The sequence below is a fragment of the Diorhabda sublineata genome, chromosome X (genome assembly GCF_026230105.1).
Source record: "Diorhabda sublineata isolate icDioSubl1.1 chromosome X, icDioSubl1.1, whole genome shotgun sequence".
NCBI classification, from domain to species: domain Eukaryota; kingdom Metazoa; phylum Arthropoda; class Insecta; order Coleoptera; family Chrysomelidae; genus Diorhabda; species Diorhabda sublineata.
This window is the reverse complement of record NC_079485.1, coordinates 16030341-16051433: the sequence shown is the minus strand read 5'-3', so window position 1 is coordinate 16051433 and position 21093 is coordinate 16030341. Positions and strand designations below refer to the sequence as shown.

Here is a 21093-nt window from a genome sequence, read left to right as displayed (position 1 = left end):
AACATGTCGAGAATCGCTTGTCAAAACGCTTTCCAAGCATCGTCGTACTTATAAGACCGTGTTTAATATAGATCAATACTAAAGTATTCGTTCTAACCGTAGTTTCAACCCTGGCTTTGGCTGCCACATTAGCCGCTTTGGTTTGCGAAACCCACAATTGTCAATTAACATATATTTCTAGCCAGTTTATAAACAAAACAAAGAGCGAGGCCACTAAATGTCATTAGTAAATTTATCATAACTTTTAAGTTTTATTAATTCGATAGAAATATAAATTTAATTTTTGAATAAATAACTATATATACACTAGCCATCAAAATTTTATCGGTGAGTGCGACAAGTTAAAACTTGGAATGGTCTTCGTTCTCGCAAATTCAGACTTGTAAGTTTTAAAGTTTTAAAAAGTACAACGTGAAAAAATATACATTCACCAGGAACTTTGTCGATAGAAAACGTTCAGGGCGGCCTCGAAAAACTACAACTGCTGGAGATAAACATATTGTATTGAAAAGTAAACGTGATCGACGACTCACGAGCCCAAACATATCAGCTCAGATCAATGAATCTAAGGATCTGTCTTTGAGTACTTCTATAGCTTGCAGTGGCTGGAGAATATAAAAATTGGACGCATGAAGTATGGGAAAGAGTTTCATTATGTGTCAAAGTTTGAGGTTTTTAGATCTAAGAGAAGAATGTTTGTACGCAGGTCACAGAACAACGAATATAAGATCCATATGTGATACCTACTGTAGAATACGGCGAAGGTGATGGTTTGGAGATGACCAGGGAAAAATGAAGGATGCTGGAGAAAGAAGGTTATAAAAAATATTAAAGGAAAATGTCGTACGCTCTAACCAGCCCCTGATTGACAGAAAATATATCTTTCTGCCTGACAACAATCTCAAGCATTCCTCGAAGCTGTGCAGAGAGTAATTGAAAGGACTGGAAAAGAAGAATGTACTGAAAGTAATGATTTCGACAGGGAAGTCAGAAAACAGTGTCTTACTTACACTTTAGATCTTTAGAATATCCTGTAAAACGATTGGAACCAAACAGACAACATTGAAATTGTTACAGAGAATGCCAAAATTGTTCACCGAAATAATAAAAGCGGAAGGGGATTAGATCCATGAATCAAAAACTTAAATATATAACAATTACAAACTGTAGTTTCATTGTCACCATATTCTTATCTATATATGTTGTTTAAAATAAAAATATTAAAATAGATCGTATTGTTTTCAGTTGTTGTGCACCACGCAAACTATAGGGTGCGTAAAAATTTTTTACCGGTAGTGTATAAATATATAATAATTTTATAAATATCAGTGGCGATATTACGTTTCTATTAAGCTGAATTTATTAAAAAAATCCAATTTATATAAAGGGTTCAAACTAACGACGTATTATTGTTTTCTAGCCGCCCCTGTTATTTTATTTTTTTTATCATTTCTTAAAATTAGTGAGATGTTTCCAATAAACTACATAGTATGTTATTAACAAAGACTTTATTCATAATTTAAATACACGTGTTGTTATGCATATTATAACTCTATAAGGTAGCTGCAATATTCAAAACAATCCTTTCAAGTATACAAGTATAATAAAGTAGATGTAAGTTTTGTTAGATGAAATACAGTAAACGATTGTCGAATATGTTACATACAATCAAGTATCTTCTAATATATTTACATATTCTTCAGTAAATATTTTAATCAGTCATCACCCGTTCTTAATGTTTTATAATGGTTATAAAGAAGTATAACGAGTTTAACTATTTGTTTATTTCTTATCCAAAAGTCTCATCATCGAACTTCAATAAGTTTTCAAAAGACTTGCTTCTTTTTAATTTTATAGTGAGAAAATAGCATTTAACTGATATTTCCGAACAGAACATAAATATAGGTGCATAGGTTGATAGTTTCACCTATGTGAATGGAGTTTCCTTATAGTTTTTGATAGGTGATTGTTAACCTAGTGCTTCTATTTATAAAAGTCGTTGGCCCCACTGCCGTAGTATCTTCAACCTCCAGACAGTGTCGTCGTTTTTTCTTATTACATATTATAGTATTGACAAAGTTGAACAATTTTGAGGTATGCATGCAGCAAAGGTTAATTACTGATAGCTATTTAGCCAAGTACAGCAACGGATTGTTATTTATGAAATTTCACATGGATTTGAAACTTGTTAATCTTGTTGGATCTGACCGTCGATTCGTACGATTGCTGAATTTTAAGGAATTTTGTGCGGCAAATTTCACATGAAAATTTCAGCATGCGAGAAGTGTGTGCAAAATTGGTACCCAAAATCCCAACATTTGAACGACAACAAGCTCGCAAAAATTTTTGAATTGACACTTTAAATACGATTGAAAATATCTTATTAGAAAAGGTAATAACGTGTGATAAATTGAAAGGAACGAGTCTGTTGAAGTAATTATACATAATATCTAAGTAAAGCATTTCATATCATCAATCTCGTTATTTAATAGCCACACCTCGTACAGTCACCTGTTGCATAAATAAAATAATTTATTTGTACCGAGAAAGAGCCAATGAAAAAGGTGAAAAACGATAAAACAATTTTGTTAACTCATTTTGACAATTTGAACGGTCTCACCAGATTTTCTCAATCGTCGCCTATTATTAATAATGGGGGAGACCCTGTCGGTCCTATTTTCCGATGAAGAATCCTCCTGGTGTTGTTGGCTTTAAAGCAAGGTTATTCCTATAGGTTAAATCCTAATTATCCTGTTTATGTTGATAAGAGAGGTCGACTGTTGCAGACGATATTTATTGTAGTTTTCTTTCTGTAGTTTTCGGTGGCCCTGTCTATGTTGTATCTGTGATACTGACTTCCTCGTGTCATGTTTATTTCTCTCCTATACTGAGATGCAGTATTTCAGTTGTCCAGTTTGAGAAGTATGCTTCATCTATGAAGGTTTTGGCTGATCTCAAGCCATAAGACTTGAGCCATGCTTCTTTGTTTTTCTTCCTTTTTCCACAGCTTAAAGTGTCTGCAAAGAATTTCCACTGCAGGTTCGAGTCCTGCCATCTATTGATTATTTCTTACCATTCGCATAATTTTCTTTTGGATTAAGTTCTATAATTATATAAAAAAATAACAAGATATACAATTAAAAAATCATCAAAATAAACGTAATTTTCCAAATAAAATCTGTATTAATATTAGGCGTGACAAAAACCAATTTCATCGTTTCTAAATTGGTGTCAATTTGGTGACCTCCTGTTAGCACATCAAACTAAATCAAAATTTGGTCTATTTCTGTCCCCAATTAAAGTGTAACGTGAATAATATTTTTAATTACATGTATGAATATTGAACCTTTTGGTTAGGTCATTGTTTCTATACTCGGTTACAAGTTCGTGTGAGACCTCATATTCTTATTGTTGATTTATGCATATTAATATTATTTTAATTCAACCCATATTGAATTATTACAAGATTTTAACCTTGAAATTTTGATTGCATGGAAGTAAATATGAATATTTTTATTCGAAATTGATTAGTTTACTCATTTATTATTATTATTATTATTATTATTATTATTATTATTATTATTATTTTGGAGTGAAATGTATAAGAAATCGGTTTTCCTTGATGAGTGATATAAAAAAATAAAAAAATGAAATTATTAGTGTGATTCTTGGTGTAACTTGAATCATAATTCATGATATAACTATGCTTCATTTACTCTTCAAGTATTTGTTTACCCTTTGCAACCATTTTTTGATAATTTTGGCATCTATATCAATGAAATTTAACTTCACTCATTAGCGGATATTTCAACTAATTATAAGTTTCTATATGCCCAACTTTATAATTTTTTTACATAAGACTGAAAATAGTTTTACAGTGAAAACTTACAAGTTTTTTAAAAAGAATTGACTTTTTTAATCACATCCCTAATAAAATTTGATCTATTATAAGCCGCGTTCATGAACCATTGAGCTGTATAAGCTATTTTACATATAGGCTCGTAAAAATCGTTAGAAAATGATTTTGGAATTTGTACAATCAAATTTTAATTAATTGATGGGACTATAGTATGACATAAATGCAAAATAGAACATTGTGTTCCACATAAAAATAAGTAAGTTAATTTATAGAATTATTGAAATTTTCACCAATTTTTTTATCGAAACATGAAATGTTATTAAAATCAAGGTAGTATGCGAAATTTCAAATCAATAGGTTTATCTACAAATAGTCAAATTTTATTGAAAAATTGTATCTAAACAGCCAGAGAACAAAATTAAATAACATTTTCCAAGCTGCGACTTTGGGAGAATAACGTTCAAAGGGCAATTTGACGTTTAATATTTTCATATCTGTACCACTGATTGCGTCTGCTAAAAAGCGCGAAAATTTCCAGACATACATGTTATTTGGAACAAGATTCTATCCGCTAGTAATGGATCCCGCCGCCGTCTACCATCTCGTTGTCTCTCGGAGACCAAAAATGGTCTAATAACAGACAAAGAAAAAAGATCAACATGAACAAATGGATAAGAAATGGAAAGGGCTCAAGAATGCTGGACAGCATTAATTTATTATCAAAAACTGAAAAGCTAGTACTAGCAAAACTAGCACCAAGAGAAATCAGTAGAATAACGTTTTAACTGCCACTCTTGTTCAGTATAATCCTCGATAAAACTAAGGTCACTATTTGTTCAGATAATATACTACGTAATTTGTTAATCATTGTCTAATATTTATAGCGTTTTTTTCCAGAGTTTTTTCAAATATTTCTAGAAAAAAAAACAAAATATTCTGAAGCTGTTTACAGAAATAACATTGTACGGTACTGTAAATAAAATTTAAATATACTCTATGCCACTTCCACCACTAATAAAGTTTCAAATATTTTTTTTTCCATTCCTATTACGCATTCCCAATTTCCTGAGTATTTTTATTTAGTAACGTAGGAGAATGAAAAAACGTTTCCTCATGGAAAAACTTATAGAAGGTTCTAAAATATATAATAGTACGTCATAGTATTATATAGTACTCGATTATTGAAACAAAAAACTAACCTACAAATTAATCAAAACTTTAATTCATTCAACTCTTTCATTGATTACTCAAAATTGTATGTTTGTCACATAACATTTTTGGTATATTTTGACAAAGAGCGTTGAGTTTCAACGTACAATTCAATTTTAAAGATAAAAGTTATACTTTTAAACCGAAAAATTTAATAATTAATTAACAATTATATAGTTATTATTAAAATATTTGTGATAATTTACTCTATATAACGAATAACAAGTTATTAGATTTGGAAGGGATTTGTCTATTTCCCTATGTGAGTGAATTTTTCTTCAATTTCTGATGTCATTAATCACAATTCATACTCTAATTATAATGACAACAAGGTAATACAATCATAATAACCGCTATATAACAGTGTACAATAACAGTGAATCACCTAAACTGTAAAGTACACGATTAAATTAATCACGTACCAGTGGTGTCGTCTAAGTTCAAACTTGGTCACTGGAAAGTAACAACCAAATTGTTAATTCACCAATTAGAAAGATATTTGCATCATAAATATAACAGACATCTACTGAATATAAGTTGACTGTTATTTGTTACACTTTTAATTATTTTCTCGGGGCTTTCACTCGTAGGTCTTATCAAATTACTTTAATCATATTTAAAAAGAATGAACAGAGTTAAATAATGGGACTAGAGCCCGTAACTACCCCATTGATTATAAATAGCTTATCTCGCTTCTCTAAAAAGTTTTGTATTAACATTTTTTCAAGCTTCTGACAAAAACTAGTGATTACCTTAGAACACGCTCCTATGAACGAATAGGAAGTGGGAGTCATCGAACTGTTCCTTGTAGTTTTTATTAATAATCCGGAAGTGATAAGATAAGATGTAGTATATGCACCAGTAGCTTCTTCATTAACCTATTCTCTACGTTCAACTATTATAGTGAAACTAGGAATTTACATTAGATAAAATTTATTTATGTACATATTCATTTGCTGATCAATTATAAATCGTTTATATATACGAGGCTTATACCAAAAATATCGATCCCATCTTCATATCTCATGGTCCAGTTAGGGAATTTACCGTATCACATATGTGGTAGATGCAAGTGACTCCAAAGCCATTAGTTTTAGCTTTATAATGAGTGGTCTATCTTTTTATTGAGTTATTTTTAACTGAAGAAAAAATATGAAATAAAAAGAAATCTTCAACATTGAGAAATTATAATTAAACAATAAAGAAACTACATAATAATTAATTTGAAATTAATCTATCAATATTTAGTGTTTCCTCCCTATCCAGGAACCTTCTCTTTATTGCAACACTGCGTGAATCTTTCTCAAGGTGTATTGTAGACGCGTCCTTTTCTACCATGCCGTCACACTCTGCTTTCGTCTGAATAGAGAAAGGAGCCCCATTTTACGTCAATCCAATTAACTGGCAAATTGTAGACAGGCTGCTCGGTGGGCTGGAGTTACTTTATAGCAAGTAGCTAGTCTTTTTGGCTCGAAGTTAGCTGCCTTAAATCTTCTTCTGAGTGTCCAGCCACTAAGTGGATTTTGTTGCTCACGAGCGTATTTTACGATTTTTCTGATTTTTGTTTATAAATCTGATTTTGACTTCTTATGTATAGTACATAAAAATAGTATATTTGTCTCTCTTGTATTCATATACGTAATTTACTTTGACAACAAAACTCTGGAAGGATTTAACAGTTTAAAAGTATTTTTGTACTTCTAGATCCTTTGTTTTGTTTTGAGGTTCTTCTGTTCTTTCAGTAGATCACTTGAATTACTGCCAATTATTTACATCAAAAGTTACTTTAAACACGTTGATTGACAAACTGACACTTTTGCTGAATAAAAAACTGGAAAACTGTATTTAGTCTACAAAAGGTAAATTTTAAGAATAAGCTACAGGGTTTCACAATCTTATTAACCAAAATTCCTATTGTGAACAGGGGATAATGAAAAATGTATCTAACTGCAGACTCGAACTCTAAAAATCAAGGTACGACGGGTCCTCAAGTATATAAATATTCCACCACATCTTGTAAGTGAAATACTTCAAAGATTTAATTGAATAACACGTTCTCAATTCTGGAAGTCAGTTTTCGGAATTTCCTTTGGTGCATTAGATTCAACCCCCTCCTCATTATCAAACCAATGTCCTTTTTAATCTGGAACTATACAGAAGCTAGCGAATCTTTACGATTTGGTGATTTGTTAAGCAGAAAGCTCATCGTACTGGTTCATTGGTGAAGCAATCAATCATCGCTGGTCCAAAACTGTGACCCTGTAAATGACTTCTATTCTAATAATAATATTTAATTCCGTACATGCTGCATACTGGTTTAATTCTTGCTTATATACTTATATACGATTCATATACTAATTATCATCTATTACTATTACCTATAATTTTGTTACTTATTGTGGTTTTATTCTGTATATTGAAATTTTATTTTATTTGTATGTTTATCTATTTATTTTTATTTTTTTTCAGTTTTTACATTCTTTTGTCTACAAGTTGTAACAATTTTTTGACAATAAAGCATTTCTCTCTCTCTCTTCTTCTTCCGGAGTATATTTATGGTGCATAAGGTCTACATAATAAAAATCAAAAAGTCTTTGTTTTGCTATGTTTCGAATTTTCGGTCTTTGGGATTTTTGTTTAGGTTTCGTAGCATCTTCATCATTAATAATAATTTAGTGTTTCAAACAAAATTGATGAACAGTAGAGTATACGAAGGAGGTTATGGCGTCCCATAAAGGTCGCTCGGTTTTGACGTTGGGATATAAAAGTACATTCGATATTCGAGTGACAAATCTTGTAGCAAAAGAACCACGAGGTAATCATTAATATAAAATGTGAACAGAACACTTATCGTAAAATCCTTATCGGCTCGATTGACGTCAGTCCATCAATTTATTTTAATAACATATCTTAAGGTAATCGCTTTTAAAACTAAATAAAAATAGCTAGTTGATAGAGAGGTTCATGAAAAAATAATCAGATATATTGTGTTTCCCATTTCGCGTGGAAACTGCAATTAAAACAAGTTGATAAGATTATCAGTGTAGGTCAAAAATGGAAGGTTATGTTGCACTACGAGTATTGCTATAGTTAATATAGACATTGTATGGTCCAAATAATATAACAATTAGGTAAAATTTACTTTGAAACTAAAGTCACATTCTGAACATTTTTTATTGTATACTTGTATGTAGAATGCTTCAAATTTAAGTTTAACATTCTGTTAAAAGGCAAAAAGTGTTACAAAAATTAACAAGAAAATAGTTGCTTGAGTAATATTGTACTGAAAGAGTTAACCTGTCTGTTTCAACTAATCCATTATAAATATTATAAATCTTCCACATAAATGATTCTTCTTTGACGAAATGCTCGACGCCCGTCTTCAACTTTTCGTTTCATCCAAACTATAAATTATATTTCGTTCTAATGTCCAATTTTATAAGCGCTCATATCAATTCTATAGCATTTTGATGGTATAGAAAAGTCGAAGCACAGCTATGTCGCGTGAAAATGCCATTTCTTCCACAACATATACTTTAAATCTATCTTCGAAATTCAATAAAGTTCCAGTTGTAGTGTGTCACTAGAAAATTGTATATTTTTTTAATTGGATTCAAACATAAAGTTTTCATTTACGTAAATTACTTAGTTCAACTTTGAATAATTTCTTGCTTTATCGATTACAGTGAAGGGACCTGGAATGAGATCTAATATTTGCTCAAACCGTTCCTCAAAAACGTCCCTAGTAAAAATGCTTGAACTGACACTGTAGTTCAAGAAACATATTTTAATTTTTTGTATATCCAAAACACGCAGTTTCAATTATTACTCTAAATTAGATGATCTAGTTTTTCTTTAGGTAAAATTCGCATATATATGAAGAACTATGAAGAGCAAATTTTGAATCAGAACGATCCATTCCTTACCTCATATTAACACGAATTTTGCCAACTGACTGATTTTAATCCCCGACGGTTTCTGAATAAACGATAGGAATTTTTGGAAACTATAAGTCGTGTTCAGGTAGATCACCTATCAATTAATTGCGGATTCCGCCCTAGAACAAAGATTTAAATCAAAGTGTCTGAATGCCACGTTCAATTTTCGATGTAAATTTCAAATTTAGGACATGACCTTTTGATTTCTATTACTTTTATTTGTGGCTTAATTCTTCCATGATGTCTATTTAGTTGTATAATATATTCTAGAAGTTTAATAAATGTTATTGAGCAGTTATTAAGTTCAAAAAACCAATGACAAATGGAGAAACCCTTCAGTTGATCGCATTTATCCGCCGGTCTACCAGGGCAGAAAGGATCATAACATATGAACCGAACTCGATCAGTTTCCGAACATTTAGATCATAATCATCATCATAGTTTCACGAAAAGTCCTTATATTTACAATTAGAATGTTAGAGCAGTTTTCTATTACATTCTTACACTGAAAAACATTTGCGAAATATCACTCATATAAAAACGTTTTTACAGTTTTGTGTTATAGAACTACTTTTTTCATATAATTTTTTTATTGTGAACTGCAATCAAACTGTGATTTCAATTTAAAACAACGTATTTTTGAAATATCTATGTACAGTTATTTAGTGATTACTATAACATGTTGTTTACAATTGTACGTCATTGATCATTTGATTTTGTATTTATTCAAAAATATTGACGTTTCAGAGTACACAATTTACACCATTAGTTATACAATAGAACCTATTTTTTCCATGTTTATATAAACATATCCATGTGTAGTGTTAATTTCCTAAATTGATGATTTTTTAAATAAGAAGTAACAAGTTAAACAGCGGATATTACCATTCAAATACTACCAGCATCCCTATATTTTTAGAATATTAACAATCTGTATCTAGAAAAACTGGGAGAGATAATTTATTTGTATCGACGATATCCAAAGGATATTAAAACTGCAACCATTGACAGAGGATGCAGTTTCTGGAAACTATGCCCAGGTTAACCAGATCATAATTTGAATGTTCGGAAAACAATCCCGATCTTATTCACCGTTGTTCCGAAAATGATCGGGCCCTATATCAGAGGTCAGGCCTCTCCAATCTCATAGTTCCGTACTATGCTATGTTATAATTACTCCATTATATTATTCACTGAATACAGATTATGAGGTTCCTTTTGGATCAGTAAAGTCTGGAGAGTAATATGACACGAGATTGGCGGTTCTATAACAACTCAAACTAGAGTAAAGAGATTTCTACACAGCTCGAAAATTTGGTTTTCTAGATAGCCATGATGAAATCTAAAGTAGGAACGACAACAGAACGTGAAGCTTGTTGTTCAAGTTACTCGGGTGTAGTCTCAATTATACTGGATTTTCTTTTGATAAATAACTCTAATACAATTACAAATCCATCGGCGACTTTTTTGTTTCGTTAAGGATAGTTTATTTACGTTAAACTTTCTCATTTCTTTGATCAATGAACGCCAACATCTTGTACTAAAACGATGACGTCAGGAGGCCTTTGAAAGATCCAAAGTATCTATTCAGCGCCAAAACAGTATTTTTGACAGCAGGAATCATTGCATGCACATTATTATCTTTCAAGAGCAGGCCCAAAACATTGAACATTGAAGGATAATGTTTAAAAATTGGTCGTACAGCTTGAAGTCGTTCACTCTAACAAGTTTCGGAAAAGTTTTGTAGAGACAAATGGACGTACTACTTTAACAATCCTCAACGACCAGGGCTGATGGAGAAACTCTTAATTTTTCCAAATGTCACTACGTCGTGGCACAGTTTTGAAACATTTAAACCAACTCTGTGAAAAGAGTCTGTTTCACAGAAAAACAAGTCTAGTTTTTTTCCAGTATTCTTGCTTATACACCTTTAGTGTTTCACAACACGTTAAAGTCGCTGTCAAAGCTGTTAGCTCGACAATCGAAAAGTGGTATCCCAATATCTTCTAAAGTGGACAAAATTTCATTCGTTAGGATCAGCTAAAAAACGATGAGTACATGAGTAGAACTAGCACTAGAATTGATTTTATTAAACTTTCTCATAATTATAATTTGCACTCCATCCTAGTGGAGTCATATACAGTGGTTAAATGTGATCAACTCACGGGTTGCTTCGTTGTTTTTGTTTTTGATTTTTATGTGCAGATGAGCAGAGTAGTTGACAAGTTACTAAGGCTTGCAAGTTTTCCACGTTTCTGGGTTTTCGAAAGAAAAATAGCGTATTGGTATTAAATATAATTCATGAGAGTGAAAAAATAATTTCAATAAAGTAATAATAGAAGCGCAATTACTGTTTTTATTAATAATAGTTCTATTTAACAACATGAACAACAATTTGGTTCAAGGTAGTGTAAAATCGTAGGGTGTTGTAAGACTTTGACCTAGTAGTTTGTCAACACTAGTAAACAATCCCGCGAGTCAAGTTTCTTTCTCAGTATGCTAATTAATGCTAATTGGTGTGAATGTACTTTCGTCTAGAACAATATCCAAAGTTTCTTCAATTAAATATAAATAGTAATATGATTATTATGCAATATATTCGTTACGACATAAGTAGGTATGTCTAGAGTAGGAACCTTTCTTAACTACTGGGCATAAAAATAACATAAAAAACTTGAAAGATGGAACCACTCTCTTATTAAATTTATTGATATAATTTATAACAACCTGTTTATTGAAAATACCTTGTAAAACTCTAAAATCGAGATAATACTTTTATATACTAATTTACAACGACATAATAAATACTTTTCTTTTAAATGTGTTAACAATATTATTTGTCTCCTCTTTTGATATAAATTAACACTATGTTAGCGTGCATATTATAATTTGTTTAATTTAACCATTAGTTTATTTTTAGTCAATTTCAACCAGGGTTTGTTATTATCAATAAAAAGCATCTGTTTGGTTTGATTTATGGACTGCGGCGTCTTCTTCTTTGAGAATGACGTCGAGGAGCAGAATGGTGTTCGCGATATAATAACTGATTTGTTTTCGATTCCGGTACTTACAAAGGCCACTTGACATGATGCAATGCAACGTGCAATGCAAGACCTAATATTTTTATCAAAAGCGTGCGCAGATGTTCAGAAGTTCAACAGTCTACTTACTTCTTTCTTGTCCATTTCATTTAGCTTTGTTATTTTTAAATTGGTTTAAACTGGTCAGAAAATATTAAATAAAATTTAACGTTATGAATTTGTTCAATTTACTTATGGAAGTTTTGTTAGGGGCAGCTATCATGCAGTGGTAAGAGACTTGTCAAAAGACGTCCAATATTAATCTATGAAATATTTTGACTTTGGCAAAAATTGCATGCAATTTTTATAAGGCAGAATGTGAAAATGCTCTTCAAAGTACAGAAAAATTTTCTTCGTATACTCCGAAAGCTCTTGATTATTATAGCAGTTTTAGGTTTTGTTTTCAATTTCTTGGTATTTTGGAACTTTAATAGTAATTAACAACTTGAATTGCTTAAATGTAATGAATCATTCGATTGTGTGCGTAATGAGAAGTAGATTTGGACATAAGAATTCCATGACAGTTTTATCAAGAATATCTGCTTTTACAGAATATGACGAAACACAATGAAAGTGAGATATCAAAGATTGCCAAGTACATTCTTTGAGTTAAATAATATTTTAACTGGAAGGCATTTCACAAAGAACGAACTTCGATAAGATTGCTATCGCGTTTAACAAACGCAAACGATATTTTATGCAGATGACATCATAATTATAGGAAATGAAGATTGTTCAGGAATGTCGCGGGTTAATGCATTTATTTAAAATATTGGTGAATTAATATTACAATTAAAAGAAAAATTAATGAGCAGAGTTACAAAATTAAGGAAAATAAAAATTTATTTTCTCTCATTCTATTTTCATAGCTACACTTGTAAGTAGAAAAATCGACTTAAGTCTGAGGTCTGATTTAGTGGCCGTAACTAGTAAATGCTCATTAGAATTTGAGTCCGAGCTTCACGCTGGTCAATCCATAGCAGCAATTTTGACATTCTGTAAATACTCCTAGGCGGAACCTGCATTATGTGGACGAGCATCGTCTTGCATTAGGGAACGACGTGATGTCCTGAAATTCCTTCTATGTATCAGTTCGCCGTTGATCCTCTGCTCCATCGCCACCGCCAGTTTCAATAAAAACCAACTCGGTTTTTGCATCCAGTAAATTTCTCCAAAAGCCACGTCTTCTATTTTGCAGGTACATTCTGCTTTCGTCTCAGAGGAGATCGCAGCCCCATTGTTCATCAATCAATTAACGTGTTCTCTGGCAAATCGTAGACGGGCTGCTCGTTCTGAGCAAATTTTGGGGCCAGTAGCTGGATTTTTTGTCTCAAGGCTAGCTGTCTTAAGATTTCTTCTGACTGTCCAGCCACTTAAAGCCAGTCCCCGCGTTTCTCTGAGCTCTTGTTGAACTTCAATACCAGTGAGGGCCTAATTCCTTGGCAATGTGCTGACAATGAAACGGTCATATCTATCGGATGTGCACATTTTTCTTCTGAAACCGCGTCTTCGATAAATGTTACCAATCTCTTGGTAACCCCGAAACAGCAGACTGACTCATGGGCGCACTGGTCACTTCTCGCTGAGTCTCGCATTGTCATAAGGTGAGGTAGATAACCTATTATAAGCGGCGTGCTCAGTTTTCTTGCCAGTCCCTTGCGATTGCTGGGGTGTCGCCTGAGTCGATTTTTTTGTTCAAAAGTGCAGATTCTTACAAACAGTTGTAACCACAAAAATATGTAGCAGTCAATAAATGGTTAGAAACAAACCAAACAATACATTAGGAAGGAATAAAAGAAACATAACTGGAAAGGTGCAAATAATTCTTGAGGATAAAAGAGTCAGTATAATCAAATGACGATTATTTATATTTGGTAACGTCTGTGGATAGTTATTATCACTTGCTATCATCTACTGGAATTGAAAAATTAATATTACATAGAAAATAAGTAGAAAAGAAACGAGAAAAAAATCAACAGACTTATCAACACCAGAAGTTATATACTTTAGGAATTTTCTTGTTGCTGCTTATTTATTTTAAATGGCAGTTTATTATATATACGTGCTTTTGAGATAAAAGTATCCACCTTTAATAACTTTTGTAATACTGGTATTTAGAAAAAATCCAAAAACACGTCAATTTATATTGGAAAGGGCAAGCATTATGGCTTATTTAAACTTACTGGAAAAGCCACCCCCTCACCCCTAGCAGCATCCCCTTTATTTTTTTAAATTACGATTGGGGTTGTGGAGCCTCTAAGCTGACTTGCCCTAAAATTGCCACTTGGATTGCTTCGTTATTTACGAGTCCCTCTCGCTTATGCACTTTATTGCAAACAGACCCTGTTGTGGTAAATTTCTCCATCAGTTGAATTACATACTTATGAGTTGCATGTCTTCCGTCATGTAATTCGTTAAATATTCTAGCAGCAGCTCTTGCACAATTATTATTTTGGTAGTATAAACCTACAATTTCAATTCTTTCTTGCAAAGAGTAAACCATTTCAGAGAAACAAAATAAATAATGTATCAAATTACACTATCAATAGTGACTACAAATTCTAGTTGACAATGTCAAACTTTAATAAAAAGTAGAGTTTTTTGTTGTTTGGATTTTTTAAGTAGAATAAATAGCACAGTTAAAAAGATTAAAGAGTTTGAACTGTTGTACAACCCATTTTAGTACAGGCAAATAAGGTGAAAGTAAATAATAAGTAAAATTTGTGCTCTTAAAAGAAAAATTGTTTATCTCATAAACTAACCACTTTAACCTACAAGTATTATACATTTTTGAAATCAGCTCAAAGAGGAGTATCCAAATTTTACATAAAAAATATGAAAAGTAATTTAAAAAAATAAAGGGGATGCTGCTAGGGGTGAGGGGGTGGCTTTTCCAGTAAGTTTAAATAAGCCATAATGCTTGCCCCTTCCAACATAAATTGACGTGTTTTTGGATTTTTTCTAAATACCAGTATTACAAAAGTTATTAAAGGTGGATACTTTTATCTGAAAAGCACTGTATATATATACGTTAAAAACAGCCATATTTGAAATTAATCAATAAAAATAGACAAAAACTTAACATAATATAATGATAATGTTGTAGAATCGATTAAATTGTTTGATTTATTAGTTTTTTTACTATATTTATATAACCTATAGTTTATTTACAATATATCGTTCTTTAATGGAAATTTGCTATTTATTTACTTGAATGGACACCAAGGTTAAAACGAATGCTTTCTTTATACGAGTTATGCAAGTTAATACCATATTTAAATATTTGATATGGTTTTTTAACAGAATTCTCTTCCGCTGTGATAAAAAACTTAAAATCAGAAGCGGAACATATGTTAAATCAAGGTGATTATGGTGTTAATAGTGTTACGAGCGCATTGAAAAAAAATACCATTATTCAGCAGAAATCTCCTTTACTCGAATATCGTCTCTCAATAACCATATTTCTATTTTTTTATACAGTTTCTAAAGTTGTCCTATTAAATTTTATTTAAATTTTCCATCCTGTAGCATTTCCTAACGTTCGAAAACGACAAAAACTAAATCTAAAAAATATTATTATTAGAGTTACTTATAGACCGAAAGGCAGACAAATTTGGCATGCCACACGAAATATTTTTTACTTTGATCGATGATTGTAAAAAATATGTGAATGTAACTAAAAAAGTCTCTCACTTGGGAATACTTTTCAAAATTAGAAAATTCCTTGCTCTAAAGTATTCCCTTATTTTCAAATCCTACCTTGAAGAGCGATATTTCTTGGTTAAGTACCATAACAAATACTCAAATATACAACTAATCAACGCAGATGTTAGAAAGCCTTTTGGGTCCGCTACAGCATCTTCTATATGCAGCCGATTTACCCACATCAGATAAAACACTTATAGGCAATATATGTCGATGACACTGCTTTACTTGTTACAACCGAGATACTCAACTGCATCAAAAATCCATCTATGTGACTCTCACAAATAGATGAGAAAACTGTTAATCTTGAAATCCATTAGGGTAGGAGACTTCCTTAGAGAAAACACCACACATCAATTATAAATATAATTGAGATATTTCACTTGAAAGTCTCTTGGTTAGAGAATAAATTAAAGTGACCTGTGAAAAGTACAATAAAAGACTATAATTTTACCCAATCAACTTGCCAAAAACCTAGTGTCATAACAGCAGATTTTAACATAGTTTATATGGATTAGAAGATTATATTGGAACTTATGCGCTAATTTATAGAATTTTCGCTTACATATATATCTTGAATATCTCTGTAATTGATCATTATTACTTGGTTTTGTAAGATATGGTGTTTTCGTTTAAGTTTTTTCGGTTTTGTTAATTTTATTGGCTTCATCATTTTACTGAACATTTTGTTCCTGTTGAATCGATTTCAATCTGCATATTCCTTGTGGTATTGTCCTTTTTTATTTGTCTTAAAATGTTTTTTTGTAACAATTGTCGAATTTTTAACATCTTCAATATTTTCTACCATGTCATTTTCCATATAACACATAAATACCTAAAATAAAAATGTAGAAAACAATAATAAGACTGTTACCTACGTATGTGAAACCTTGAGTGAGTGTGAAAGAAAATGGCTTGGAAGCAATTCCATCAGGCACAGAATTTGTTATTGATTTTACCTGAATATCAATTTTAATATCCTTGATGAAATTTACCAATAGATCCAAACTATGACGGTTATCTTTGCTTAGAAGTGAGTGAGTTTTAAACGTAGGGAGTAGTTCTGTTTAACAAGTGACTGTAATAAATAGTTTATTTTGTGAATGTAATTGCTGCATCCAAAGAAAATGTGATTAAAATCAGCATAAGAACATGATATTGTACTTGGCAGATTGACGGGATATCTCTTATGGCTAGTTTTCATTCTAAATATGCTTGCTGATTAAAATAAACTATATAATTAAAGCAAGGCTAAGTAGAAATGAGCTGATAAAATACAGAAAAAATGCAAAGAAACAGTGAAAGATCTCGAAGCAGAGTGTCAGATAGGCCTGAAGGGTTGATATAAATAATATTATTATGTCGAATATCGAGGTCTGCTTTCTGTATATTTTACATTCAACCTTGTGAAATCAATCCAAAAAATAGTTTTTAAATAACAAAGATTTTTATGGAAATGAACAGTATTTTAGACGTTAACGTACAGAAATATTTACGGTTTTAAAAGTCTTATGTATAAATATAAATATTTGAAATTTCTGGCGTTTCTTACCAGTACAATTAACATTATTGCTTGGATTTTTTAACATGGCGATTTTATGACATTATTTATGGATTCTTTTTTCCTTATAACCATAAATATTTCAGAATTTTAAATGGATACGACATTCTTAAAAATTCCATACTAAACTTTTTGTAATTATGTATTATTACATAAAATTACAGTATACAGATTGTGTCTCATAAGTACTGTCGGTTTTCGTATGTGAAATTGTAAAAATGTAAAAGCCACCGTGGCAGCAGGAAAAAATATGTGAAATTGAACGGAGTAGTGTAGGCAACCCGAGCATGAAAATCAGTGGTAAAATTAAGGACAATCACCAGAACGCGTCTCAAAAAGAGGTCGATTCGAGCGGAAAGTCTTGTTGTGTGTCTGGTGAAATTATGGAGGTTTAGTGTACTTCGAAATCATTCCAGGTGGTCTAGCTATCAATGCCGAGGTATATAGTGGGCTGATAATGAGGATGTATGAGGTTTTAATCGGAGAAATATGCAGGTTTAGTTAACCGAAAGCGAATTCTCTTACTATAAACCTCATACACGGAATAAGATCGAAGAACTGGTATTGAAATCCTACCTTATCTATCTTTAAGTCCGTTGTACCGTCAGATTACTATTTATTTAAATTCAGAAAATTTTTAATCGAAAGGAGATGTTGAAAAATGCAGAACGATCATTTTTTACATCTAAGTTGGTTTCACCAAGGTCTCAAAGAGCTTGCTGAACGTTGGGTTGAAAGATTACATTTAATGATTCATTAACATAATTCTGAAGAATTTACAGAACACATTCACTCTGGAGTTGCAAAACATCTATCTTAGAACCTAACAGCCTATGCAATACCCATTCTTGGACAATGCAAACATATTTGAACAGAAAATTATGGAGCTCTAGGTCACAATTTGTCAAAACTATAACATTATTAACATTTCATTAGACTAATCTCACAGAACTTACTCACAGAAATACGAAGAAGTTTTTCAGTTTTTCCTGAAAAAAAGCAGCAGCTTCAGTTGCATCAAAATTACTTTTTTACTATAATAAAAAAAATAATCATGAATATGTAATAGCTCCGTTAGAAAGAAAATAACTAAAGAGAGATACCTAAAACAACCTTTCACTATGAGCCCTTCTAAATTGAAAGTTTGTCCAAAAGCTGAAAATTTTTTTTCTCAGAAAATTCTGAATTGTCATGAAACTTTAGCTGCAGTTTGTTACTAATGGGTCAAAACTTTCTTCCTCTATATTTTATGTTCTAGATATATAGAAGGCAGGTTTTTAGAAGCTATTTTCTATAAAAAATGTCTAAATACAAAGTAGTTGTATATAGTATATAGTAAGGACTTGTATAACAAAAAATATAAAATAATGAAAAATCAAAGAAAACTTCTGTCGGAATATAAATATTGATGAGAAATTTATGTTTCAGTTATAGAAGCAAGAAATGCTGGTAACGTAGAATCAGGCCTGACCGAATCAGAACTTCCGAGCTACACCATAGCTTCCGGTTTACCTACTTACGAAGAAGCGCTTCAACTCAACACGAAAGATCCTATGCCCGATAAAACGTCAGAGACGACAGATTGGACGCCACATACACCTCCCACTCCAGCAACACCACCTGTCTCTTTGAATGTTGTGAAATTTTTTCAAGGATATACCAACGATAACGCTGATTCATCGAAAGCTACTTGAATCGACTTAATTTGAAGAAGTGTGATTGATATTTTAACTATTGTGGTTTCTTGTTAACCAAAGGTTTACGATGAATTCGTTTTTGTGGTAAATAAGCAGTCGACTGATTATGTGTAGTGATTGGAAACGAAACTTTCAAAAAAAATGTGTTCAAATGTTTAATTCCAAATATAGCCGTGTCATGAACTCGCTTTAATACTTCGAATTGGTTTTTATGTGATTTTAACGAAAAAAAAAAAACAAATTGTATCAGATAAACTACTTAATATTTTTTATGTAGGGACGTTTTTGTTTATTTTGAAATTAAACGGATATTTTTTCGTTTCAGATACAATGATACGTAACAATATTCATTGATACATAAAATTTCAATGTCATCAGTTGCTTTGGTTAATAGTTCGATAAACTACACCACGTAAGGTAGTTTAGCCCTTTCCCAAGTGATATGAAGATGAAGCAGATTTATGCGTGATTCCAGTCCTCAAAAATCACGGCAGCTAAATACCTACATGTCTATTTTTTATATTTCTTTCCTGTCACATTTTTAACAGATGTAATGGATGGAATCGTATGACTAATTAGATATTTACGTCATACTGCATATCGAAATTTATTTGATCGTTCATTCCCTTTTTGAGTTGACCTTGATGCCGAATAAGACAACAAGTCTTGAGTTTTTTAAGAAAGTAATGTTTAAAAACTAGATTTTAACTGTTGATGAATGAAACTGTGAATTCAACGAGGAAATGTAATTCGATATTTGTCACGTCATATATAACTAGTATTTTGAAACTTGCTGCGGTGTAAGTCTAAATATACGTTTTCGTGATTTTTGCAATTCTTTAATCGACCTGCTGTGACATTTCGAAAAATTCAGTTTTCCTTTCATTTTCTTGTATATTTTTCATAAAATTTATTGTTGAAGCAAAGTATTTATGTGTAACTAACATTAGTCATATTTTTTCCGTTTCTGAATGGATACAACTAGAGATGTTTTTCATATTTCTGGGAATTTGATGTCTACTATAACATTAGTACACCTTATATGTACATGTTTCATTCCATTGTTTTGTCTTCATGTCGGTTGTATATCTATTAAAACATTAATTAACAAGAAACAAGGCAGCTTTTGACAAAAATAATAATTTAAATACATAAATTCTTCAACATATCAAAGTAAAGTAAAAACTTCACTGTGAATTAAAATTGAAGACCAAATTTCAGTGCGTAACAATGGAGTACATATATCTTTTCAATCAATAATGGAAAAACAATACTGTGAATGGTGCAAAAAATAAATTGTAAATTTTTTCATTGGAAATAACAACTTATCATTCAGTTTAAAACTTCTGGGATACTAATTTACCAGAATATAGAGTCAGTTGAAGACCAGGAATGCAAAATTCTTTGGTATTAGTCATAACACAATAAGCTGTATGTCTATTAGAATTCTCAGGTGTTTTTTTTGTTTTTATATTAATTCAGTACGTCAGAACCACCCTGATGATAATATAATGAAGAGCAATAAACATTTTTATCAGACAATATCAACATATCGGTTAATATATACTTGTGTTTCGTGATCTTTCGACAGCAGCTTCCAAATTAAAAAAAAATATATTTTGTATCATTCATATACTTTACAACTCCACCTTACCCAGAAAGTTCAACTGAATAAATTTTTTTAGTATTGAAAATATATTTGTTTCGAGAATAAAATAATCATAAATTTATCTCAACTAGATAACAAAAATTTCTTTTTTATGGTACCTAATTGTTTATGCAAAAATTGATGATTATTTCCATTTTTTTTTGAAAATTAGAAACAATTCAGAAATTATTCTGTGAAAAGGCTGTGATTAGAATAAAAATAAATATCATGTTAGTTCTAGTAAACGAAGTTATAATTTGAGTCTGATGTAATCATCATCAGTATGTATATGTGGCGATCATGTAAATATTTGTTATTTATGTTCTATTAAAAAGACTCCGATATATAATGATTGTTTTATTTTTTTCCTTTCGATAACGTGAAAGACGTCAATAA

At 31.2% G+C, this 21093-nt stretch overlaps 1 protein-coding gene across 1 annotated transcript in view; it reads left to right on the top strand.

Moving 5' to 3' along the window:
* LOC130451563 (protein commissureless 2 homolog) overlaps window positions 1-21046 on the top strand; it is a 46122-nt gene extending 25076 nt beyond the window's left edge. Inside the window, exon 2 of the mRNA XM_056790660.1 lies at window positions 18781-21046. Coding sequence (XP_056646638.1) covers window positions 18781-19046 — 266 coding nt within the window. The 3' untranslated portion in view covers window positions 19047-21046. The remainder of the gene's footprint in view (window positions 1-18780) is intronic.
* The last annotated feature ends 47 nt before the right edge of the window (window positions 21047-21093 follow it).